The 26,704-nt window shown below is 38.8% G+C and overlaps 1 protein-coding gene across 5 annotated transcripts in view; it reads right to left on the bottom strand.

Moving 5' to 3' along the window:
* The window catches only part of VWDE (von Willebrand factor D and EGF domains), a 42,555-nt gene extending 32,466 nt beyond the window's left edge, over positions 1-10,089 (bottom strand). For 4 of the 5 annotated variants that reach the window (XM_052801227.1, XM_052801246.1, XM_052801226.1 and 1 more), the window contains exons 1-3: positions 9,824-10,089; positions 4,641-4,825; positions 1,538-1,769 (exon numbers count right to left, since the gene is read on the bottom strand). In XM_052801227.1, the coding sequence (XP_052657187.1) occupies positions 1,538-1,769; positions 4,641-4,825; positions 9,824-9,911 (505 nt within the window). In that variant the 5' untranslated portion in view covers positions 9,912-10,089. Of the gene's footprint in view, positions 1-1,537; positions 1,770-2,353; positions 3,002-4,640; positions 4,826-9,823 lie in introns of those variants that run through there. The other variant, XM_052801255.1, reaches the window with a different exon arrangement.
* Positions 10,090-26,704: the final 16,615 nt, after the last annotated feature.

Genomic DNA, 26,704 nt, shown 5'->3' with positions numbered 1-26,704 from the left:
ATTATAAAAAAAAAAAAAAGTGGAACTTTGTTTAAACATGAAAATACCAGTGCATTTGTAACAGGAGTAAAAAGACGTTAGTCACTCCACTCAAACTAAGTCAAAAGGACAGCAGCAACATTGAAAACCCCATTCAGCAAAAAGAATGAAGAGCAGATTTTGATGTTCCACATTTCAGTGATACATTTGACTTCCTCAGCATGTAGAAAAGAGACTATTTGAAAATTTGCATCAAGTGTTTACAGCTATCAAGTGTTAAAGAGAAAACACAGTACACATGGTAACCTAGATACAAAAAGCAGCACAAGAGTACAATACACTTCGAATGAAAACATCATCTTAAAATAGGGCTTTTAAACTCAAAATGTGTTTCAGATTTACAGTATTCAGTGGCGCCAAACCAGAGTTATGTTTCTTGCCTACTTTGTTTTGAGGCAGTAAAAATTTGCTAGCTGGCTGCCTATGGTTTTTATATCCTCTTTCCTCTTCATAAGCCATCATCCGAAGTAAATGCAAAGTTCTATAGTGCAGGAGTTCTTCACTGCTTCAGTCACTTGCATGCTGATATGTCCCATTTTTGGTATTTTTCTTCTGTCAATAAACCCTTGGATAATGCCTTAACAATTGGACCTAAAGGTATAGTGATGGGCCAATACAGCACCAGAAAACCCACTGATAGCCTGCTATTAAACTTTTGAAGGCAGTCAGTACTAGAGGATATGATTTAGAGCAATACAGTATATGATGCATAAAAATACTGCTAGTATTTTCACAACAGTGTGTTATACAAGCTAAGAAGAATTTCCGACTACACTAATTTGTCACTATTTCACAGTATTTATAACTGTAAGGATTTAACCATGCTTTCCTTAAGTTATCTAAAACATCTGGCATGAATAATTAAATACTGAAGTTTTGCGCTGTGAACACCAACGCACTTTTGCAGCACAAGGGTCCAAGACAATGCAGGGCATTGCAAAAGGACTCCACTTCAGCTCTTTCTCATAGTACTAATAAAGTACTACTTATCAGTAGAGCATTTCTGTGTTGAATTTTCTTCTAGCAACAATGTGTATACTCTCCAGAAAGATGATAAAAGATTTACAGTAAGAAAAAGATTCCTGATGATGCTAAACAATAATTGATAAAAATACAGTTTGGTCAAGTTCTTAAACAAAATTTACTCTGATACATAACTTTACGTATATTCAGTAATGGGTATTTGCAGAGTATGAGTGCCAATGCAGGTACTCTGAGTTTTGACTTCTCGATGTGTCTTATATTATATGGAAGATTTCAATTCTTAAGTTTCTGGGCTTTGAACAACACTGGAGTGCTAAATGTAAGTTAAAAAGGGGTAGTGTGAACCCACCTTACCATACCAAATCATTTTTCTATAGTATCAATATTAAAAGTAAGGATTGCAAGAAATTTTAGCATGTATAAGTATTTCCAGACATTTCCTCTCAGCCCAATATCAGAGAAACACACTTACTCATAAACACACTTAGCTGAGTTAGAGCATGCATTTTCTCACCTTCTGCACAATACCCCATGCATCCTTGGGTGGGCTGCAGTAAGTAAACAAAGAAATTTCCACAGTTCCTCACACTGACAGGGATTCGGAAAAGACAGCAGTCTTTTGAAGTGCTGAAGAAAAACTGCCATGTAGCACAAGCCGTTAACTGTTTGATCTCACCGGGTCCAGGCATGGATTCTGACTCCCTCAGAGACAACCAGACAGGGGCTTGAGTACCACAGTGATTCATCTTCAGCACCAGAGAAAAACATCAGAAAATGGTTAATGCTATATCAAACTGTTGCTGTGCTTTAATGAGAGGCACATATGTATTCAATTAATTTCCTGCATGAGCTTTTAGCAAACTTTAGACAGTATAATTGAGGGCTTGCTTATTTTCCTCCTCAAGGTTGAATACAAATCCACACAAAAGAGACTCAAGTCCTTGAGTCTGATGAATTTGTGTTTCCAAAGACAGGCTATAATTTAAAGCCTGAAGAACTTAACTGGGAGTCACACCTGAGTGTTTTGCCCGAAAAAGCTAACAGTTGTGTTATGGCTTAGTGAGTTACACTACATCCATTAACCTTCAGTAACTGACTGTGTGAATGCTATCAGAGCACAGCAAATACAGGGCAGAACATACTTACACTGAGTATCAACTAAAGGTGCTAAAGCTGACACATTTTATCTGCCCTTTGCCATGGACTGAAGGCTCAGCTAACCTCCTGGACTTCTAAGAGATGTGGCCAGCTGATGCAAGGTTACTGACTTGCAGCCCTAGCCAAAAATGCAAGACACCCGATAAGCCCTGTCTGTCTTTCAATTCCCCACTTTTAGAAATACATATGCTTGTAGCACCGCCCGTAACAACCACAGTGAGTTTGTAGCAACCCTAAATCCTTTGGCGTTTACAAAGCAGTGGGCTTCACAAGGTCTGTGGTTCAGATGCTGGTTCAACAGGTGATTTAAGAGGGCTCTTGTTCCCTCCCTTGCAAGCAAAAGCCTTGTTCAGTGCTTTTCCTCACGGATTGAGAAGTGCGCTGTGGAATAGTCTCCTTCACCCCTCACCACTGTGGCTACGTGAGGTCTTCAGGCCAAGGAAGCTGCCACGCAGGTCACAACTTAACAGTAGCACCAATCATGGTAACTGAAGCCTAAGTCTGATTTAGCATACAGCAGAGTTTACCAGGGGAATACAGAAAAATGAATCCTGAGAAAAGGAGACAAAGAAGGAATCTGGTTCTTGGGTTACCAGAATGAGTTAGAGATCAACTCCTGTCTTTCATGTGCTGCAGAAGGCAAACTGAGGAGAAACACCTAGAAGGACACAGTGTGTTAAAGTCAGAATTTGGAAAATATTTACATGAAAACTATAATCTGAAATTGTGAGATTTTGAGAACCTCTCCTCCTTCATACATTGTATCAAGTATTCCTTTCTTTGACCTGATAGTGAAACAAGGTCTCAGATCATCTTGTCTTTAGACCTCTTGGTCTAAAGACTACTGCAGACTCATTAAGCAATTACTCATCTCAAAAGTACACTTTTCTTTCTTAATCTAGAATATCTGAGCCCACCATCAATCCATCAGACAGACAGAATTAATGGGATGGATTGTTTAACAGAGTCTGAATCTTTGACAAGGATTAAATATAGCTATAATAAAAGTTCTCCTAAAGGGAAAGAAAGAAGGAAGCTTCCCAAACAAGACATCCATTTTAGTTTGGTTTTAATGTTTTGAGATTTCAAAATAAATGTCTTGTTTCTGTCAACAGATGCAAAGAAGCAGATGTCAATGCATAAATTTCATTTGCTGAATAGGTTTTGAATCAATCTCTTTCCAACTGTAATCATCTGGACTCCTCTGTATTAGGATGGTAGCCTACTTTTACCAAATACTTACTAAGCACTGAGAACTTCGGTCAGATTTCTAAAACTTTCCTAGATGATCTGAGCAGGTATCTTGCTAGCCTAACCTCTGTTCTGAAAAACACATTGTTTTTTCACCTGGTTTATCATGCTGGTTCTTTGCATAGAAAGTATCCATTCTGCAAAAATACTACTAGTTAATTAATTTGTTTGTATTAAATCTAACTGAAAGGAAGTTCTTCAGGAATCACACTTTTTGCTAGTTTTTTGCAGTATGAAAGCCTGGATAACAGTAGCCTCTGCAACACAGCTTTCTGAGTCCTTGAGTCACCTGCACATTAAAGGTACTTCAGTGGCTTTATACTGCTGTAAAAAATTAATAAAAACTAAACTTAAATAAATAAATAAATAAAATAAGACGGCCCGCTATAAACTCAATTTAATTTTATTAGTATGTTTTAACTGTTTTGTATTCCTTTAAAAGTGTTTCATTGTTGGGCTTTTCTTTTCTTTTTTTTTTTTTTTTAAGAGACTGTGACCAGGCAATTTCAATTCATTAGAAAAATCACGGGTAAAATATTCTAATGACATTTCTATTTTTTTTAAACAAGGAAATGTGTTAAAGTGGGAAACTAAAAAGATATACCGCCTTAGAATATAACAATTACAGAGATGTTGTTATGTTCCAAAATAAAGCATTACAAGTCTCAAGTATTAAATATTCCACGTAATTCTTGAGTCTTAGGGGACTTGCAGATGACAAGGCAACTAATCTTCAGTTAGCTCTGTTAGTTCAAGTCATTTTAGGAGTAATCTCTTCTCTCTAATATGCTCACTTTAAAAGCTCCACAATTACTGGATTCATGTGGCTCCAAGTCTTTATACGGCTTTCACATGGCCTTCCTAACAGACTGACCATCACACAGTTGCAGCTTTACAACATGATATCCCTGCTATGCTGCCACTGAGAAAATCTTCTTTAGCAGTGACTACAAATGACAGTTTTTGAGTGCTCCAAAAGGGATGTAATTTATCATCCTCTGCTATTGCCCATTCACTGTAAAATTTTCAACACTTAAGACCTAATTGTCCAGTTAACGCATTTTAATATACTCAAGTATTTAGAGAGAATAGGTACTCTGTACTCCTCCACATCAGTCTCCATAACCATATTCTTTTTTTACACCTCCTACCGAAACATTCTTAAGAAAAAATATGTATTTCTCATAATCAAATGAGTTGTAACATACCTCCACGCACTTGGTCGGCATCTCAGCAGGCTTGTCAAAAATCATAAAGCGATACCATCCTGGTGTTAGGGAATGGTCACATATTAAATCCTGAATAGCTGATTGCTGGAGGTGGGATGAATCAAAATCAATGCTTCGGTAAGGGCTCTGCAGGATCTGATGTCCACCAGGAGAGCATTCAAGAACTGTGGAGCAAGAGTATTTCGAGTATCAAGATGGAATGCCTAATAAGTATGTTAGAAAAGACGGTAAGTATTTTTAACAGGAAAATATGGATATATCACAATATGATGTGAAGCTACTTTTACTGAAAAACATATTGAAGTCTTAGTAACAACAACAAATAGGTATGTTAGCACTCTAAAATTTAATAGAATTCATCATGTGGTAACCTTCCCTTCTTTAAGTGGACAATAAATGTAAATTAATAACCACATTAGGTATTTACCCTAGATGTAAAAACTGTGGAAAGGACTATGTTTATACTTTCTCTCTGGATTTTGACTTTTTAGTTCCACTGATGTTTATGAAACCTAACAACCTGAATAAAAATGGGGTGTCAGATATACGAGAGGATCAAAATCTTACCTCAAGAGGAGTAAGGATTATGTCTTTTGTAAATAGGCTACCACTTTACAGGGTTCATATGCATGAAATGAAGAGTTCCTTCAAATGGATGAGAGGTAGTTGCATACAGTTTGCATGTATACACGCCGATCATAGCAAGTGTGTATGGAAATGGGTAGATACTTAGATATACATTTTAAGTCAATTTGCATGACTGACTGACATGCTAAATTTTAATAAAGACAACTGACAAACATATTTTGGGACATCTAAGTAAGTGACCTTGTGGCCTCAAAAAAAATCTCAAAATTGCTGATAGGTAAAATGAAGGATCAGAATCTGAAGAAGGCTTTACGACAGTCTTTTAAAATCCAGACTCATTCAGAAATCAAGCAGAATCTCAGAATTTCTGAGTCTGATCCGGCAGCTGAGTTGAATCCTGTCAAAGACAGTGACAGTAAAAGTTCTCGCTAATGGCATATTTGCATACAAGGTACTGAATGGCCATTCTTGCTCAAGAATGTGCTTGGGAAGTGAAAGTAGGGGAAAATAAAATCAGATAATGTTTATAAATAAATAAGATTTAAAATATATCTATCTATTTATCTTGCTTTTAAAAATGGATACTGACTGATGCTGACTGTGAATGTAATTTCAGATTATATTGCATGACACAGTTAATTCTTGCCTCTACTATGCTACTAATGAATTAAAAAAATGCAGCTATCTGCAAAGCTCTATGATCTTACATTTTGAATATTAATACTCCAATTTTCAGTTTTCACTCCCAGGTTTTTCTGGTTTTGTCCCATATTTTGCATGGTGTAATTGTGTCACTGATTACAAACATATTTTGGTTCAAATCATGCAATAATACACTATCTTCCACATTTTTCATGCCATTGTCCAGATAACAACAATTATAAAACAGTTTCAAAATCAGGTAACTCCCCTCCTTTAAATGGAGAAGATGCCCCAGTGAAAGAACAGACTTCATCTCTTTCAAGCACAGTATGAGAATCCTATAGTCTTTCAAAACCTGAAGATTTAATCTGATATGGCTTTAGGCTACCCAGGCAGGTAACAATAGCTTTATCTTCTATCCTCTAAGGGCAGATGAAGTCAATGTGATTGACTGTGCCACCACTGTGCTTCTGAGTTGCTTGTAGTAGCCTGTAGGCTATTCGTGTCCATACAAGCTGACCTTATTGAGAATTTATCCTTCATTGGAATCTGAAGAAAAGCCCTTGAAAAATCACAGGTCAGTCGTGTGTGTTATTGAAATGTTTTCCAAGCAAGCTACAGCACAAGCAGTTTATGAACCATGGTGAAAATTTCTTCCTGTCTTCTATTTTTTATTGGAATTCTTCCTTTCATATAGCACCCTCATTAGTTTTCTTTCCTGTAACTGAATCACTCCTGAAACAATTAGTATCTGTTACCTTTTCCATTAATAAATCAAGCTAGACATGAGACAAGTCTTTATTTTCTTTTCCTCCACAGTTTAATTAGATCATCGTTTGATAGATCTTTAAAACAGCTGACTGTACTCACTTGTAAATTCCACTAAAGATCAAATTATACGTTTCTTCTTATTATGCACATCACTTTAAAATGTCACCCAGCTCTTTGTGTGTTCTTTCTTTCTTTTTAGAAGTATGCTAATATTTCCATAGTTATTGCTTGGAAATCTCATATTGTGTGTAACACTGGTTGATTTTTTTTTTCTTTCTTTTCTTTTCCTTACCCATTCTGCAAAACAACTGAAAATAACTGCCATCATCAATAATACAAATTAAAATATTTTATTACACATCTGAGTGTAACTGATGTGCTGTCTAACTCTAGCAACAGCAGAAACAAATAAAACTATCATATTTATGGACACATACACAAGAAATGAATGTTGTGTTCTCTGTTAAAAAGTTATCCCTGCAGACCAGATCTGCTCAAATCACAGGCATTTAAGAGGGGAGTTGGCCAAATTTTCCACTGAAATCGTGATTTCCTTATTCAGGATGTATTAAAAAGAGTAATTTTGATAGAAGCATTCTTTCAAAATTCATTCTCAGAATGATGAATACTGATTTTGCTGTAATGCTCCAGAAAAGCTTTGCCTGTGTCTAACATCCAGCAATTTTCAGCCCAATGAGTCAAGGCTGGCAAAAAAATAAGGAACTGAAAACAGGGCCTGGTAACTTGAAAGTGCTACCTACAGGCCACGTTTACCTACCAGCTCTGCCTAGTATGGGAGGCACATTAAAGCATGGGAAGCTGTATGTGCTACTGTTGACTTCATCCAAAATCTCTAACACAAAATGGAAAACTCATGTTAGTTTTAACAGAATTTATCATTTAAGCATGATTATTCTTGATGGAAATCTTTCCATATATATGGAAATATTCTTTTTAATTATTTCTTTTTGGACCTTTAAATGTATTAGTGATTTAATAACTTTAAATACTTGCTTTAGAATGATGAAATTCTAATTATAAAATACATAAATGAATACTTGAGAATTAAGACCAGGAAGTTCAGCCTCCTTTGTAGATTGTGCACCATTGGTTTAACTTAACCTAGCGGAGACACATGCCATAGGCTGTGAGGGGAGACTGATTTCTAGAAAGTCAAACTCTCACATTTTGTTTGGAGGTCCAGATACTACATACTGTCTGCTGAAAAAGCAATCCATCACGGGAAAATATGCAGCTGTTTCCCTAGAATTTGAGTTTACTTCTCTTACTCTGTGCTTGTTTCCACAAACACCCTCTACATTGTATATGGCTCTCTACTGTTCTTTAACTGAGGTCTCTGCATGCCAGGAAGAATTTGATTCCATATTTGCTTTTTCCTGACTGTCTTCAGGGTTAATACAGTGAGCTTTTCCTGGATCCACCCCAGAGCTACTTGGTCCTGCCAGATACTGAGAAATGTGACCCTAAGCCGGAAAAGAATTCAACTTTTGCAACATCTTAAACACCAGGATAGCACTGTGCCGGTGGATGAACCTTTTGGGAGAGATATAGACAAAATCTCTGCCAACACATTGGAGTTTGTACCATGACTGGGTCAGGTAATCGGTACTCTGAACACCACACTTTAACCAAAAGTCAAACTGGTTCTTGAAATCAACACAGGAGCTCATTTACCACAAAGAGATATTTAAGTGCCTCCTGATGACTGCCTCTGAGGCACTCTGGTGGAAAAGGAGTTCCACAAAGGAAGGGACTGTTCAATTCCCTGTTCACATCTCTGTTCCAATCCATGTGCAGATAGGGGCCGATCATTTTCCATTTGTCCATAATATTTCCAGCATACAGAGCGGTCAGGGACTGAGGACTGCTGGGCGCAAACCAGAGCAGAGACAGGAAAAGGAGCCACTTGCGGAATACAGGCAGGCAAGGGCAGAGTGGCAGGACTGGCAACTCAGTTCCTCAGGTACCAACAGCTTATCAGTTTATATCTCCTGCTGTCCAAAGGCCAGGGTCTGGCAAATGACTACAGATAAACAAATAGTGCCATTAGTCAGTGCCCACTCTGATCCTCAATGTGATTTTTCTTGCATCTATTGTCTGCAAAGGATGCAGCATATCAACATCCCAAGGCAGAAATTAGAACTAGGACTGCATTTAACAAAAGTGCTCAGATGTATTTGTGGATTTAAACTCTTCCAAAATGCTAAAATAGAAAGAAGTTCACTTTTTGGAAGAAGTTATCCTGAACTAATTATTTAGGGTAACACTTTTAAAGCAAAATATAAAAATGACTGTAACTACCTAAATGATACCATTTGTTTGGATGAGACATATAAAATAACATGATCACAAACGCTGTAGCAATGACAGTATTGCAATGCAATGAAACAGCAATATGAATGCTCCTACACACAGAACAATGAAGAAAATAGAATCAACACGCACACATTAATACATCTTGATAAATAACCTTATTTGAAAGGGTGTTAAAACACTTTTCAATCACTCCTGTCCACACCCTAAGGGGTGCTTTGTAAACGTTGTAAATAGTTGCATAACCTTTAAAAAATGTAAAATATATGCTTATAGAGCATTTCCTAGTAGTTCTCAATATAATATGCAATTGTATCTACTCTTTATGCTGACTTTCTCTCAGAAATTTGAAACAATACAGATACGGGTTTTGCACAGGTTTTGCAAAGCATTTTTCAGCGGTCCCAGGGCAGAGTGTGCCAACGCACCGCATGTGCTCCAGCACACAGGGAGAAGAGAGCAAGGAAGAGAGAGTGGGTCCTCGATTTTCACTGGGTAGGTTTTCCCTGCAGGTGCGCTGTGACAACGACAATTCCTGTTCTGTCAGTTCATAAAGTTAAGCCTCTTCCAGCCAAACTAGTTAGATGCAGCTATCCGGTTGAAAAACAAGCGATGTGCGGGCACGGGGGAAGGGCCTGACCCGAGCCGCTCCCTGGGACGGGAGGAGAACGCTCCCCGCCAAGGGGCCGGGGGCAAGCGCTGCCCTCTCTGCGCTAGGCCGCCCGCAGCAGCCGCCCGCCTCGGCACCCTCCCGTTCACCTGCTGGCGGCGATGCCCCCGCCTGCAGCCGCTCGCCCGTTCTCGGTGCCCGGCCCGGCCCCGCTTACCTCGCCGGCGGGGCCTCGCCGCCGCCAGGCACCCCAGCACGGCCGCGCAGAGCCAGAGGCGGCGGGCTGCGGGGGCGGCCCCCGGCATGGCCCCGCCGCGCCGACCGACCGGCCGCCCGGCTCGGCTCGGCTCCCCTCCGCCGCCCCGCTCGCCCCGCCGCCGTGCTCCCGGGCCGGGCGGCGCCTCCGCGCTCTTCTGGCGGCTCCGTGCGGCCACCCCGCGCCTTAGTGCAGCCCCTCCCTCGGGGGGTCCGCGGCGGGGCCCGGCCCTCTGCCCGCCTCCCTGCCGGCTTCGGCTCGGCCCCGCCGGGGGTCGCGGTGGGGGTGTCCGCTCCCGGCGCTTGGGCGGTGGCGGGCGGCTACGGCTTGCGTTCGGGCACGGCGCGGGGGGCGTGGGCCCTGGGCGGCAGCGGTTCCTATGTGCGCCAGGGCATCCTCTGGGCGGGTGCTCCGTGGGGGAGATTTTCAGCAAGAAAACAACTGAAACACGCAGTGATTCTTGTCGGGGGCTTTGTGAAGATCCTTTTCTGGATCCCGGAGAGACCCAAAGCTGGTCGACGTCATGAAGGAGCAACGTCCTACGGTCCTCTGACCCCTAGTCGCATTTATTTTCTAATATGCAGTAAAATGCTGAAAAAGAGCCAGTTTCAAATGGTTTGCTGTGAATCCTTTGGCCGTTTCCTTAGATCACCCAAGAGTGTTTTATACTTCTGCTTTAGCAGTAATTGCAACCTGCTGTGTTTGATACCATTAATGCAGAATGAGTTTAGCAAATATTTAACAGTTTCAAGCACCCAAGTTTCAAGGCTTGCTGGGACATGCTCCTCTTCAGAAATGGCTGGCAGAGGACAAATCTCAGCATTTAAGATTTGGTAATGCTGGTATTTTTCTTTGTAGGCCTGAGGTTGTGCAGGCACTGAACTACTTTGCACACACCAGGGTGTAACAGCAGTCCACAGAAATGTTTCACATTCTCTGTAGGATATGTAGACCTAAATCAAACAAATAAATGTTGCTGACTCTAAAACGCAGCTTACTGCCATCCACTGAACATCTGCAAGCATAAAACGTTCAGTGAGGACTGCTTCCAGGAGGTACTGAGCTGGGTGGCTCTTTGCAGAGCAGGTTTCCCTGTAGAAGGACGTTATCAGGGCTTGGAGTCGAGGCAGAGACACAGCAGCGTTGTGTGGGTAACTCAGTCCTCTTTTGCTCACACACCCTGACCCTCTTCATTGCAAGCAGCGGTTCAGCTCCATGACAGCAGCGAGTTTTTAAAAGGAATCGCTGGCACAGCCTAAGAGTTGAATTCAGAGTCTTGGATTCCTGTCAGTTCTCTGAGGCAGATACTTTTCTCCTAAGCATTCAGGGAAATTTTAACAATGAGTTGTCTTAATTGTTTAGTCAACTATCTGGGTTATTTGTTACCGGACCTGATAAACTTTTGTCCTGAAATGCTGCATACAACTGAAATTAGTTTGGGTTTTATTTTTATTTTTTTCCCAAACTGCGTGTTTGTAAAGAAGACAAAAGGAAAGAAAGAGGTATTTTACAAAACAAGTTACAAAATAAGGACCTAGAAAGAGAGATGAGAGAAGCTTTGACAAAATTTAAACATCGAGCTACTTCTTTGACCCCTGCTAGTTATGACGGAGTGGTATTTACAGGAGGATTAACACCTTTCATCATGGATCATGCAGGAGACCAAAAGAGGTGGCAATATGGGCTGCTGGAGTAAAGATACCTTTCATCTTTTTGCACTGGTTTTCCTCTACCAGCTCCCTCTGCTACTATCAGCCTTGTAGCCTCTTACAGTGACAGCAGAGCAAGAGCATATTGTAGTTAAAAGAGCTGACAACTTGCCAAAAGTAGTACTTGGCGCTCACAGTGACAGAGTTGTGTCAGTGACAGTGGATTTATGAAAAATGAAAATAATTCTAGGGCAGCCTCATGCTTATAATAGGAGTTTAGGTCTTTCCAGCAGGTTACAATTCCAGAAAGTTTTAGACAGTAATTTACATAGTTTTAATTAAGTAAATCACAGGCAATGTAAAATCAGTTTGCACGACTGAAAACACCTCTTTCACTTACAATGCAATATGAAGTCAAATTACAATTTTGTATGTACATATTATTAAGTAGCAGGGTGTTTGGGAGGAAAAACCAAGACTGTCGAATGGAGGAAGAATTTAAGATACTATAAATGATTATTTAGTCCAAGTCATTACCATTGTAAACAGTTTAAAGTTCAACTGAAAACACGATACAGGGAGCAATGGTATCAATGCTAGGGAGCATTTAGACATTGCAGCATAGAACAGTATATCCCAGAGTGGATTTTATGAATAACAATAATGAAAGAGAGATGTAGGGTTGGTTTTGAAAATTATTCCAAGGCTAAATTCCAGTTTAGTAATCTCAGTCTGTTCAGTAAAGCTTTTAAATATGTATTTAATTTAAGGTGGATTCTTAAGTTTTGTCTATGAATGAAATAAATTATTTTTTGAACGAAGCCTGACTACAAGTGCTTTTGCTGACTCAGGACTGACTTATTAGGGAGGGAAGAGCACAGTGATAAATCGGAGAAAACAGATGTGTTGGATGACAAGGAGCAGGGACTTGGACAATGCTGAAAATAGAGTCATTGCAGCAGTTTAAAAATTCAAATGAAAAAGAAGGTGGCTCTGCTGATGCTAAGTCCTTGCTGCTGCAACTAGATTGTTCTGGTTTAATGGTTATCTGCATAAGTTTGTGACTGTGCAGCTCCAGTGTACGTGTATGCATAACAGGAATCCTAGAATAAATGTGAAAGAGAAAAAAGGGAACTTTCTCATAAATGCAGCCAACATAGCTACTTCTGACTTCATCTGTCACTTCTATTGCCAACATGCTAGTGTGATCTCTGTAACAGTGCACCTTAGATCATTAACTTAATATATATGAAATACATGTCTTATACAGTATTTAACAAGATGACGTTATCTCAAATTGCATTTGGGGGAACAGTCCAGAGTGGGCAGCAGGCAAGCGGATAGCAGGCTGATTAAAGATAAAGCAGTAATAGCCTTAGTATTTTAGGTAACTAAGTCAGGAAGAACAATTAGCAGTGTTAGCTGTGTTAGTTAGTGTGCATAGCTGTTCAGCTGTGAACTGGAAATAAGAAATCACCTTTGAGTTTTGAAAGTATTTGGCTCCAGACAAAGCCACAAATCTTTTTTGTAGTCGTACCCAAGCCCTAAACTTAAAGGTAAATAAGGGGATCACCTAGAACAAAGGCAGTGCTTGTGGTAGCCTACTTGGAATAACAAGTAATTAGTGTGAATGCTGGTGCAGAGAGAGGGGAAGCAGAGGTTGAGAGCTGAGGGCAGCAGCTGGGTGGGTAGATGCTGTCCTGAACAATGAATCCCCAGCTTTGACACTTAGAGATTCTTAGCGATATTTTTTAAACTAAGGCAAACAATTAGAGAAGAATCTGATTGAGTTTAAACTAAAATTGCCCACTATATCTGATTTATTATAAGCCTTTTCTTTGAAACTGTGTAGCTAAGAGTATGAATGGAAGTCTTTCTTAAATGAATCCTCTGTGCTGTACCATTAAGCCTGTCTCTATCGTAGGCAAGGTAAATCTGAAAAAGCCCTTTAAACCTATGTTGCTGTATTTGTTATCAGTGCAGAGATAGAGCATGGATGATAACTCTGAATAAAGCTGTGAGCAGAACTTGGAAGCTGGGAGAAATTTCCCTGCAGAGCTTCAAAGGGTTATTGTAGTAATACCAAGTGCTGAATGTTTGGGAAGAGTTGCCTTCAGCAGATAACACCCCTCCTGTAAGGTACAGATGGCTGAGAGAGAGCCCACAGCTCTGGGCGGATCCAAAAGCATCAGAGAGGGATGAGTTCTCTTGCAGTTGCCCTTTAATGGTTTTAGTTTTTTCTGTTTGTAATAATAATTTCTTTTTGATTGTGCCAGTTCATGTATGTGAATGGTAAGTGAACTTGTCCTTTCTGATCAATAAATTGTTAACATTCTTTGTCTAATCTAATGAATTTTGTCCTTAAGTCAAATTCCAATCTTCCCTTCAAATTGTGGGTTGTGTGACTTTTAACTTAGCTGAGGTTCATTTATTTAAAACATGGTTTAACAGCTCTGAAACTAATGTCCTGAAACATCACTAAGACAGGAAGACACACTGAGACACATTACCAGTTCCAGTTCAGAATGAGATATTTGGTTCTATCCCCTGTGAGGGACCGAGAGGCGCACACCCACCACCTGAGGAATCAGGACAATTACTACCAAGACCCTTTCCTCACTGGATCCAAGGGTGGTGATACTTACCTCTCCTTTTTTCTCTTTCTTCTCTCTTCTCTTCCTCCTACCTTGTTGTTGGGAATATTTTGCTACGGCTGTTAGGTGTCAAGTGTCTGCTATGCCAAATTTAGCCACACTTGTGTTATAAGTCAATGTTAAATAAAACATATTTTGAGCATTTAGGAGCCATTGTCGTGACTCCTGCCCTGGGATTCGCCGAGCGAAACGGGGTGTTGAAATTTTCCCTGTCCCTCCTGAGTCATTGTCGTGACTCCTGTGTGCAGCAACAGACTATCTAAAGGATCACCTCCCCTGAGCCCACCGAGTGAGATGGGACATCCCCCATCCCTATCTTTGCCACCAAATAAATAGAAACAGAGAATCAGTAATGGTCATATGCATTTATTTATTTTGGTCATTCTGTGGCTAACATCACAGCATTACAAGAGGTTAAATTTGCTCATGTTTACTCTGCTGGCAGCTTTTTCTGAAAACTGCATGGCTTTTGAGTGGCATTTGTTTTTCAAAATGCTTTTAAAATTTGTAGAGGGTATTTTTTAAACTGCCATGTAAATGTACTCAGTCTTGACAGTCTGTTTAGCTTTCAGAAGTAATGACATCTTTAGTAGGTTTTAGCTCCTAATTCTCTTTCATATTTGACCTCTTGTATATACTATATTCAACTTATGTAGTAAAGGACTTCAGTATAAAAACCTAATGTAACTTGGCTTGGATAAGTAGTATGAGATTTAATATAAATCACATGAAATCTATCTCCAGGTGTTATTAAGAGCCAAATAAAATCAGTGGTAGGCTTTCCATTAACTTCAGTTGTCTTTGGATCAGCCCCTTACTCTTCTATGGTTCTCAAGTGTTTTTATATCCTTTATTACATAATGGCTTGAAACTTAACTCAAAGGTCTATCAGCTGTATTTACTCAGAAAGTGCCAGAATATTTTGAAGTCTGGAAAGTCCCTTGGCTGGTGGAATATTAATGGAGTAATCTTTGGTTTACCCATACTGAACTGTGGCACTGACATGTAATTACATTGATCACTTGCATGTGATACAGCTGCCACATATTATTTCTTCTCTTTCTGTCTCCCGTGGTTTGTTTTTGTGTGTGTACAGCTTAGTAAGTTGTAATTTTAAAAAAGTAGAAAAACCATGGAATTAATTCTTCAGCCTATATAGAATAAAGTTTACTTGAGTAAAGTCCAAAGCATTGATATTGTAGGTAACCATCTACTTCATACTCTTAGTCTTACTGTCCTTAGCCTGTTTGTATTTGCACTACTATTTTTGTTATTTGTCAAATAAAAATTAACATTACTGGATAAAAGTCTTGACTAAATTATGTGCTCTACTAAAATGCAGGTGAGAAAAAATATTCTTAAAATATATAACCTATTGAGATGATGAACATATAATGAAATTTTTTTCTCCAATTCTTGGATTACCTTTGTTAGTATCAAAGGCTTTGGTCCTCTAAAGACTAAAACGTGTTTTAGTGAAATCCCTCAAGAAGAAGCGGGATTTAAAATCAAACCTCCCACGTCCTAGTGCTAAGGGCTATGTTCTGTCTTTCTGGGACTATCATTTCTCCTCCTAGCTTTTACCATATATGTGGAACCAGCTCACTAGGTTGGGAGTCAGTAAGATCACAGAGAAGCCAAATCCTGGCAGTGTCCAAATACAGATATAGCACCCCTGATAAGAGGTACATCCTATCCACACTCAGTGGTTAACTGATAACACTGAATATACAAATAAATAAACTGTGGCTAGCTCAGCAAGGAAAAGATGTTTTCACCAAAGCAGAAAAAGCACATTCTTTGGCTTTGTTTTACGAAAAGGTCTGGTCCCTGACTGGAGGAGAGAGTTCACAACTGAGGATCATGAAGGAAGCACATGAGTAGGGTTTCCTCAGCTTTGACTGCCATGCTAAGTTAGTCTGTATCTTTCCTTAAGCCTTCGCCTGCATTGTAGAGAAAGGCAATATTTATTTATTTAATAAAATGTGTGATGGTAAGGACACATGCACTTTAAAGAAGCAGAAGCACAGATCATCAATTAGCTTTAGCTGGGTGGAGTTGCACTGATTTTTGCTGAGGATTTCACCCAGAATTCCTGTTTTCATGTATATCTTTAAACAGTAAGAAGAAACTGAGAAGCGTTCTCACAGAGAAAAGCAGATGTGATTTTTTTTTTTCCCCTCCCAATTCCCATTGGGCTTTGTTGAGGTTTTAAACAAGTATTTAGAGGAATACAGATTCCCCCTGCCTCACATTAATGGAAAATATGTTTCCTGTCTGTTCCCCAGATAAAATTATGTATTTTTCTTGGATAGGAGTAAGATATCTCACTGCAGATAGCACTTTCTTGGCACAACGAATTATGAAAATGTTTTTTATCATCTGTAGTTTGAAGAAACTGGAAGGACAATCTCTGTCTGGTGCCCTGTTAACTTTCCTCTCTGGTGTTTGGCCATTTGAATTTTTAGGTTAACATCATTGGTTTTTACAATGGTTAAAAGAACAGAGCATGACTTGATCTGACAGAAATCTCTTGACACAGGAACAAAGCACAGACCTTGTTTTGAAGCAGTAATAAACACAATGTTCAAAAACTATTTTACAAAATTGTACAAGGTAGTGTTGCTAGTTGGATTTCTAAAAAATCAAACAATGTGAAAATCCACTACCATACTATTTCAGTACACCAGATTTAAAAGCCTGGTGCTAAATTAATTACACTGAACTCTTTTGAGGGCCATTAATTTCAAGAAGTGTTAAACATGATGCAGCTACAGTGTCTGGCTCTGGAAGCACTAAGCATCAGACTGGAGAAAATTGAGAACAGGACAAGGAATTATTTAACTTGTATGTTCTGTTTTCTCTTAGTAATGTGGTATTGGTCACTCTCAAGCACTGGTACTGAGCTATACGGTTTGACTTTTCTTATGTTCTTAATCTTTAGCAAGGGGTGGAAGTACAGAAATAGGGATACATAAAATAATAACAAGGCAAGCAGCTACCTAACCATTGCCAGATTTACATGGGAAACCTTAGATGGCTTGTGAATCTATACCTTTTCTCTCTCCGTAGTTGACAGATACATAATTTAATTGACTTCTGGCAGACTTTGAGTTTAAGATTAAACGTGCATATGGACCCTTACTACTGGACCCTTACTACTTTGGAGTTGTAAAAATGTGTCTTAAAATGGAAAGGGTATAAAAGTGCGAGGCTGGAGAAGCTGTGATCTAAATGGAGTGGGAAGAGAAGTCTGCGCAGGTAAGACTAGGAAGTATTACAGGGGGGAAAAGGAGAGAAGTTACAAGCCAACCTCAGCTAAAGTGAGGGTCAGCCTGAAAATTTCAAATTAGTATTTCTGAATCAGATCAGTCATGGGCATCTGAAGAGAGAAAAAGAAAAACAAAGCCAAGCTACTAACAAAATCCCCAATCAAACCAATGCAGGTTGGGATCAACATTAGTAGTTCCTATGGCTTGTTTCAGTGCCCCTGGGAGAGGTGGCAGTCTTTGCATAGGTTTTACCCGAGACTGAATTTGATTCTAACATCCAGATCTTTCCAAAGTATATGCATGTGTATATTCACACTTCTGTATCCAAGGAAAGGAGGACCATTCAACTGCCAGGCACTGAAATCACAGCAAAGCTTCCAGCCTCAGGTCTGTTTATCATTTTACAAGTTTGTCAGATTTATACTTTATTTACTTTCCTAGATTTTCTGACTAAACTGGATAAGTTTACTAGCGCAAAGTGTTTCTTAATTAAAACAAATTTACAAGATGTAGATTCCATAAACACTGCACAGAAAATTTATTTACTAGAATCTCTGTAGAAACCGATGATAAAGAGGCAAGGTGGTACTGATGTCTTCAAGATCTGGCTTGGGGTGTTTTGCTCATAATTTTAATATTAAACAAATCACAAGATTTGAGGTTAGGAAAGATTTTTCTTTGAGTCACATTGTTAATGAGATACCCTAGGATATAGACATGACCCAAACAATAGAGAAATAGAAAGCAATGATCTCAACCAATTCCCTACTGCAAGGAATCATGAAGTGCTGTCGTTTGGTTTGGTTTGGTTTCTCTCTGTCCCTCATTCTCTCCTCGTACCTTCCTGTGGAACATTACAGTTTCGGCTATCACTACAGATCATAAGTTTTTTAGCAGAGATTGGAAAGAGTCCCTTGAGCGTTCAATGGATCCCTCTGGACTAAAACTTTTATGTGGTTGCCCAATCTTCCTGGTAGCAAGTTTGTTCAAGGCAGTGGCTTTATTTTTTGCACACCTATTTCAATAACTGAAGTGAGTAGATCTGAATTGTCAATGTGCATTTAACATTACATTTCAAAAGAACCTCAAGTTTTGAAGCTAACAGTAGGAAGAAACAGAAGTGTTGAGAAAGGAAAACTCTACAGAGAGGTTCTGAAAGGGAGAGCAAAAATAAATCTAGAAAAATCTCGGCATAGAAGTGCAAAAGCCTTATTTAAGTCATTTAAATAGAGGTCTGAAACTGCAGTCAGGAATCTGTTTCAAGGAAAATCTTATTCTGGAAAAAGGAAGAGGTTATTAAGTGGTTTCCCTATGTGATGTAAAATTTTATAAATAAAATTTTAAAAGGTAGCTTTTCGTAATGAGGTGTCAACGTTTGTATGAATTAAGTGCCAGAAGGCAATCTGCTTTATAGGTAATGGATCAAATCTAAACCTATGCAAAATAGCACAGGTATATTGATAACAGTACAGATATGTAAGCTTCAGTTTCCTACAGATGACAGCTGGAAATGGAAGGGAGAAACTAATCTAATTCAATTAGATTAGTTTAAAAGATTAATTCACATGTTATTGGTAGTATAAGGAACTGTGGAAAATGCTATGTAATTTTTTTAATTGAACGTCTTTCTGGCATAATGTTGATTTAAGTACTCTCTTCAGTTTTACTATAATTTGAAGTTTCTGTTCCATTACCTTTCTTCCTCTGTGGTTAGGAATTCTGATATGAACCGTATGGGATAACGAGACGGCTTATGGAGGCAGTGCTTTGGGTAAAGATAAAGAAAATGTAACTTCTGTATTCTGATGTTTAATACTGTTAATCATCTCAGCTTTGTCATTTTAGAAATAGATCCTAAGTAGATCTGGGAATGAAAGCCAAATGGTCAGTGGGGAAAAAATAAATCCTTGTGGCATCTTTCTTTGTGATACAAGTTTTGTTCCAATGACTACATAGGTCAAGAATGAATAAAATGGTAACTTCTACAATACAATTTAGGCAGAAATGGTACTATTACTGAAAAAAACAAAGAAACTGGCTACTTCATTTCTCCAGCTAGCTCAAGGCTGTAGTGCATCAGCTTCCCCCAAGTTGCCTCTCCTACACAATCTGTAGACATTTGTCCCTGCCTTAATCCTTCCCCAAAACCCATGATTATAACACAATTTCTTATATTTTCCAGTTAAAAATGCACTCTTGCTGTATTGTAGCTGTCTGGCTTCAGAGTTGCTATGTTTACATCTATGGTCTGGACAAAGGGAAATGATGATTAACTTGTTACATTTGGTAGGGTATTGTTTGTGTTTGAGAAAACATGTAAGTGGGTGAGTTAAGGGTGAACGCCTTCTTCACATCCCTTAAGCAAAGACTCATTATTCCAGCCTGTTGGTGCAACTTACCTCCTTTGCAGTAAAGAAGATATTATCTTTAATCTGATGTCATAGGTGGTATTTTTATAATGCACCAAATATTTTATAAGGATATATAAAACTCTGATTTCTATCTAGAATTAACAAAGTATTAGTTCAATAAAACTAATTATTAAATAAATGGATGTATTAAACAATGTACGTGTGTGGATATAAAACTGATAAAGAGGAAGATACTGAGTGCCATTGCTAGAATTGTAATACTTTATTTTGCAGTATGGATGTCCTTGACATAATTACTAAAGTCAAGTCCTCATCTAATTAGTATCATACAACACTCCTTCAAACTTGAAAGTATTCAGAAGACATGTCAGCAGCTCATGCTCTTTCTGATGAAGAAATACGGTTTTGACAAATGCCTGATAATTTTGATAGGTAAACAGAACAAAGCCATGAATCTCTGTGTCTTTTCTGTCAGCAGTAGAAAGGCTAGTGCAGGTAAAACACAGTCCTGTTTCCTGCTGTATCTCATTTTTCAATTAAGTGAAATTCATCAGCTGGAAGAGCTTTGAGCTGCTGTGCTTTAAGGAGCTACAGAAATATTGTGTTACTGTCAGTAGTAGAGCATCCTACTACTATTGGTATTCTAAGTGTCCTTCTTTATGAGCCTGAGGTATGAAAATATAAAATTAAATAAATGTATCTTATTACTAATAATCTCCTGTTAGGCCTGTTGGTCTGTAATACTGTTTAGGTTTCAACTCCTTTTCTGTGTGGTTCAAAGACCACCCATGGTCTTGGAGAATGCTTTCAGCAGGTCATTGCTGAAACGGTCAGATGAAATCAACACAAAAGATACCAGAAAAAACTGTAAAAAGCAAATTATGCTGTTATACTACAGCAAGTTGGGGAGAAATCTTGAAAAGAATGGAAAATGTTGGGTGTTGTAATAGTCCCAGTTACACTGGTGGGGCCCCACTGAACTACATGACTTTGTGCTGGTAAAAGTTGGTCATAGGATTTACACGATTTTAATACAGTTCCAGTAATTAGGGAGAGAAGGCTTTGCATTTAAGTGGGTTTTCTTTCAGCCCTGCCTGTGTGTTTTTAGTTTTCCATTGCATATAATGCTTCTGCAGGATCTACTGTCATGAATTCAAAATACAGTCCACAAGTATAAAATCAAAACAGGAGCTAATGAAAAACACTGGATAACAAAACTTCTCATATCTTCAGCAGTCTTCAAACACCTGTCAGAAATTTGTTTTGTAACCTGCCCTGAAATGTGATGGAGATTAATGCTTATGAGTCCCTTGTGAAAATGTAAAATATCACAGTTTAAAGCTTCACATACAGATTGACAGGTAACATGTATCTCAAACACATCTACTGTGTCCCACCAGGACTATTCCAAGCCGATGCCCTCTACATTTAGGTGAAAAGATTAATAATCCTGGTCAATGCTGTTCTTTAACTGTCGGAAAGCAAATGTGATCTATTTAGTTACTAACCTAAAGTGATTATTGCTCAGAAGTGAAGATATTCAGAGTTAAAAGTGATCAGTACAATGAAACATTTCCTTTGCTTCATTCTGCTGTATTTAGACTGGTCTGAGCTTACATATGTTACAAAGGAACAGGCTGTTTAAAATCTGTTCATTCTTGTCCACATAGTGATATAGACTTGTTCATAGGAAGAGGGACTGTCAATCAAGAAGAAGAAAGATAATGTAGGGGAAGCAAAAAGATTATTATTTGCCTTGTGTATAATGACAGTCTTAGAACTAAAAACACATTTTTAAGCAGATGTTCTCTGTAGCATTTCTTTCTCACTCAGTCCTTGATAACCTCCTTGGCTTCTCTTTTCAGAGTACCCCTGCATATGTAGAAGCCCACTCATCTGTATTTTGAGGATGAAGGGTCATTTTAAAGTCCACAAGCCATTAACAGCAGGTTTACTGAAGTTAGAACATTCAGTCTCTAAGCCCTCTGCAAAGCCAGTATAATCAGTCAGACCTTATTTCACATCTTTCCTCTTTGATGACGCAGATTTAACCTAGAGATACTGCATTTGCTGATTTGTAAAACTAGGAATTCCCCTTCTACAGCTCTGTGACTCTTAGTGATGCTTTTACCTCTCTGTTTCAAGACTTGCTGCTACGCTAAGAACAAGCGTCTTGCTGTTTGACTGGAGCCTTAGCTTTGTGTATTTGAAGATAATCCCTAGACCACCAGCATCTTTTTGGCATCTGTGAACATAAAGGTTATGACAGTTGCCCCTTCTGAGTGTAATCTTTGGTTTTACAAGAATTCTGCTAAAAGATTTTGAAGCTGTGATTATCTCTTCCTGCTCTGTGTGGTATTGCTAAAGGAAAAAAATACTGGAAGTTTTAAAAGCAATACAATGTTTTAAGACCTTCAGTTTGCAACTAAATTATGTACTTAGCTTTACACACTTGACTTCTTTGGACTATTTAACAGCTTACACTGCAGCACATGTTTAAGTGTTTGCAGGATCAAGATCCACATCTTCTCTGCACCATTTGCAATTGAAGAGTGGTTAGATTCCCCAAGGGGTTGTCTTTTATGTATAAATGGAGAATATCCATGGCTTGCATCTGGGATTTCTCATCTTGTTTAAGTGATCTAATCTCCTTAGTGTGTATGTGTGTACTCAGGCACTTAAATATGTAGACAAGGTAATGACCAGAATAAGCTTGCTGGGGGAAAAAAGCAAGCAGGGGAAGGAATTGCCAAATATTCCTTAAAACAGTCTCCACATTTTGTGGAAATTTTAAAACATTTTGGTTTCTGGCCAGCTCTATAAATTATCCACTGCTTCCCTGTATTTTGTCTCCCTAGCAAAGCTCAGGGCAATTTTCAATATTCTGGACCATTTATTAGCATTTAGTGTACAAACTAGAAAACAACCCACCAAATATTCCTTTTCCTTTTTCTTCTCATATTAAATTTCATCTTTAATTCTTTGGGCCTCCCTCCAATGCTGGTCTGAAGCAGTTTGTCATAACTTATATTTGTGTGTATGTATATATATGTGTTTATAGATGCATATGAAGAATATACATGTGTGTGTGTCTGTGTGTGTAAATATATACACATGTGCCTTTCACATACAGAGGATACATAATATTGGTGGATATAAGAGGTTTATTGTTTTGTCCTATGGTTTAAACTGTAAATCTGCCTAAAGCATCTATGCACAATTTTTACTGCATGATGCCACTCAATTTTGTGTTGAGTGTAAGTCACATTACAGACACCAAATTTTAATATGGGGGGGGGGTGTGTTCATGGCATATATCACCTGATACTATCAATTCTCTGCAAAGATGTTTTAAGCCCTCTGTAAGAAAATTGTAGTTTTTTCTTTGTGTAGGCTTTGTGAATCACAAAAAGGTTACATTGATAGCTCTGGAAGTATTGTCCAGTGTTTCAGTCCTTGCCCTTATCACAGAACAGTGGTAGCACCACGGAACCAGTTCAGTCTTCCTCTCCTTGTTACCTGCAGTCCTGCAGGTTGCCTTCTCTGGAAAGATTCCCAGATCCTTGGGTTTGAAGGGGATAATACTCAGTTGAATGCCTCTACAGAAACCAAAGACTGAAAGACTTCTGAAGTGGCCACACTAAGCAAAGGAGAGAAGTAAGTCCTTCAGTACTGTTTCAGTGTTTGAACACTGTCAACTTCCTGTATTTCAATTTGTGCCCGTTTCTTCTTGTCCTTTAAATGAGCGCCACTGAAAAGAGTCTAGTTCTGTCTTCTCTACTCCTCCTCCGTTGGGTATCTGTACACATGGAGATCCCCACAGAGCCTTCCCTTCTCCAGACTGAACTGTCCCAGCTCTCAGCCTCTCCTCATATGTTAGATGCACCAATCCTTTAGTCATCCTCCTGTCCTTTCACCGGACTCAATCCAGTATGTCCATGTCTCTGTTGCACCAGCGAGCCCAGAACTGGACCCAGCACTCCAGCCACGTCTCACCAGTGCTAAGTAGCAGGGAAGGATCATCTCCCTCGACCTGCTGGTGGCACTTTGCCTAGTGCAGCCCAGGGGCTGTTGGCTGCCTTTGCCTCCAGGGCACATTGCTGGCTCATGTCCAACCTTTTGTCCACCGGGACCCTCCAGGTCCTTTCTGCAAAGCTGCTTTTCAGCCAGGTGGTCCCCACCCTACAGCCCCTACATGGGATTATTTTTTCCAGGGGCAGGACTTTTGCATTTCCCTTGTTGAACATGACATTCCTGTTTGCCCATTTTTCTCAGCCTGCTGAGGTCCCTTTGAATGACAGCACAAGCATCTGGTTCATCAAGAACTCTTCCCAATGGCAAAGTTGCTGACAGTGCACTCTGTCCCATCATCCAGGTCGTGAATGAAGGTATTAAACAGTATTGGCCCCAGTATTGACCCCTGGGATACACCACTAATCACTGGCCTCCAGCTGGACTTTGTGCCACTGATCACGACCCTTTGAGCCCAGCAGTCCAGACAGTTTTAAGTCCATGTCACTGTCTGTTTATCTAGCTCATACTTCATCAGCTTGTCTATGAGGAGGTAAAAGGAGACAGTGTTGAAAGGTTTGCTAAAGGTAAGATACACAAAATCCACTGCTCTCCCATAGTCATTTTACTGCACAAGGCCATCAGGTTGGTACAGTAAATATTAAGGCTGCTTTTCCAATCTGTGGAAATTTATCTAAGTAAAAACAAAATATAGCTAACGATATTGTCAGTCTAATAGGGCATAGTAGTGACTTAAAATGGTGAAAAACATTGCTATGTGTAAATACAATAATCAAGCTTCATGTATGAGACCTTCTGTCTTGTTCCATGGCAAAATTCACATCTTTAAATGAACACAAGAAATTGCTTACAGTTTACTGTGAGTTTAATGTAAAAGTGCAAATTCATTAGTTTTAACACTATTTATAAATTTGATTGATTGATTTTTCTTAAAGCTTGCAGAATAGCAATAACTGTCTAGTCATATCTCCATGAATGAAGACGAAGTACTGGAATATACCTGCAAAGTGCTTGTTTTTAAATAAACTGATCATAAATCAGTAGATAGGTTTTACAGATTTTCACTAATATAAGCACAAAGAATGTACTGTTTTACCTTCTCATGAAGTTTTTGTAACTGTAACCCATGGGCTCTAGAGGGGTCAAGTGATTAATAGATATCATCAGAACTATTTAGAGAAACATTTCTCAGCTGCTTGAGAATGGTGTGTTTTGTCAGCAGTTCAGTACAAAGACCTGCTCTCTGACCTTGGCTCTGCATTAACCTTACACTGTGTAGCATGACCTTTTGGTGCTGTAGACATGATTGAAGATGTCCCACACTATAACTCTGCAGGACTGAGGGGGCTGCATGCGTGCGTGTGTGCATGTGTGTTTGTGGTTGTTTCAGTGGTAGTTCTAGAGGTAGTTTTCAGTAAAAAGAGTTCCATAAAAGCTTACTGAATAAACATTAAAGCCATTTTAAAAACCCTAGAAGAGATAGCTGTAAGCCACTGAGAGTCATTTGCACTAGAAAATAAAAGCATATGTTTATTTTTTTAAAAGCTCTGCTATCATGGGTTTTTCAAACATACACTTCAGAAAACCAAAGCAAAACAATAGAAACCAAAAAAAACCTGGATGTATGCCATTGCTCATAGCAGCATGGTAATGAAATAAAAGCTACATTTTTGTTATCAGTAGGATAGGGTTTTCCCCCTATTAAAATGTTTGTCTCTTATGTATATTCCTCTGTAAAAATGTAGAAGAGAAGAGAACCTTTCAGACAGAAATGTTAGTTGTCTCTAGAAGTAGTTGCAAACAAAATATCTCAAGGACAAATTCTGTCATGTTTTCTCAAGTAGACAGAGCACTTTAGGCCCAAATTCTATAGAAATGTAAGAACAAACATTTTGATTACAAACTTTCTAATTCATGCAATTCATGTGTACAGAGCTCCAGCAGCATCCTGCCATGAAATAATTCTTCCTCCCTTCCAAACACCATCTCCTGGAGGATCCTCAGGCTCTTTAAAGAGCTGCCACAAATCTGGAACAGTATCAACATGTTTCCCCCACACACCTTGGTATTTAGATTATTTCACTTTAAGCATTTATGGAGTAAAGTATTACCATCATTTAAAGAATGGGATATTTGAAAGAATCTTGAAAGACTACAAATCCTGTTCAATAAAAATCCCACATGAAATATGAGATGTGAGACAACACTTTTTTTTTTTTTAATATTATGACTCAGTTTAAAGACAGATTTTTTAAAGTCACTCAGACAAGACCTCTTTTATTATATGTATAGCAATAGCTCTAATTTTGTGTGACTTTCTAAACTAGATCTAGGTGAAAGCAATGACTGGGCGTGGAGGTCACCCCCTATAGTAACTCCATTTTCCTAGAAAGCAAAAATATAATATGCTGAATTGCTATAATTGGAATTGGTTTTAATAAAAGTCTGAATACTTGGTAGATGTGAAAACCATTCCTTACATATTATAGCATTCTTTTTCTTAGATGTCAGTATTTAACTAGTTGAGGACGTTATACTTAAAAAAAAAAAAATCAAAATTCTATGACAACTTTTCACATATCTCAAAAGCTCTTTCTGAACAGGACTAAGTAGAAATGCAGAAGGCATGAAGAATGCTGTAAGGATTTGGAGCATAAGTAGCTTCTTGTGAAGGATGCAATTTAAAAAACAGCTTTAATGATGATCTTCTTTAGACAATAATGATGGCTTTGAAACTGGCTTGTTTTCTCGACCAAGTCAAATGCAGAATGTTGCTCCAGGGCACATGTTTTCCTGATGGTTTTTTTTTTTCTGCCGTGAGTACAGACAGACTGAGTGGTGGTTTGCTTCCAGCACTAATGAA

This window comes from Harpia harpyja, chromosome 1 (assembly GCF_026419915.1).
Source record: "Harpia harpyja isolate bHarHar1 chromosome 1, bHarHar1 primary haplotype, whole genome shotgun sequence".
Classification (NCBI taxonomy): Eukaryota; Metazoa; Chordata; class Aves; order Accipitriformes; family Accipitridae; genus Harpia; species Harpia harpyja.
The sequence above is the reverse complement of the archived record's forward strand: the minus strand, read 5'-3'. Positions and strand labels throughout refer to the sequence as shown.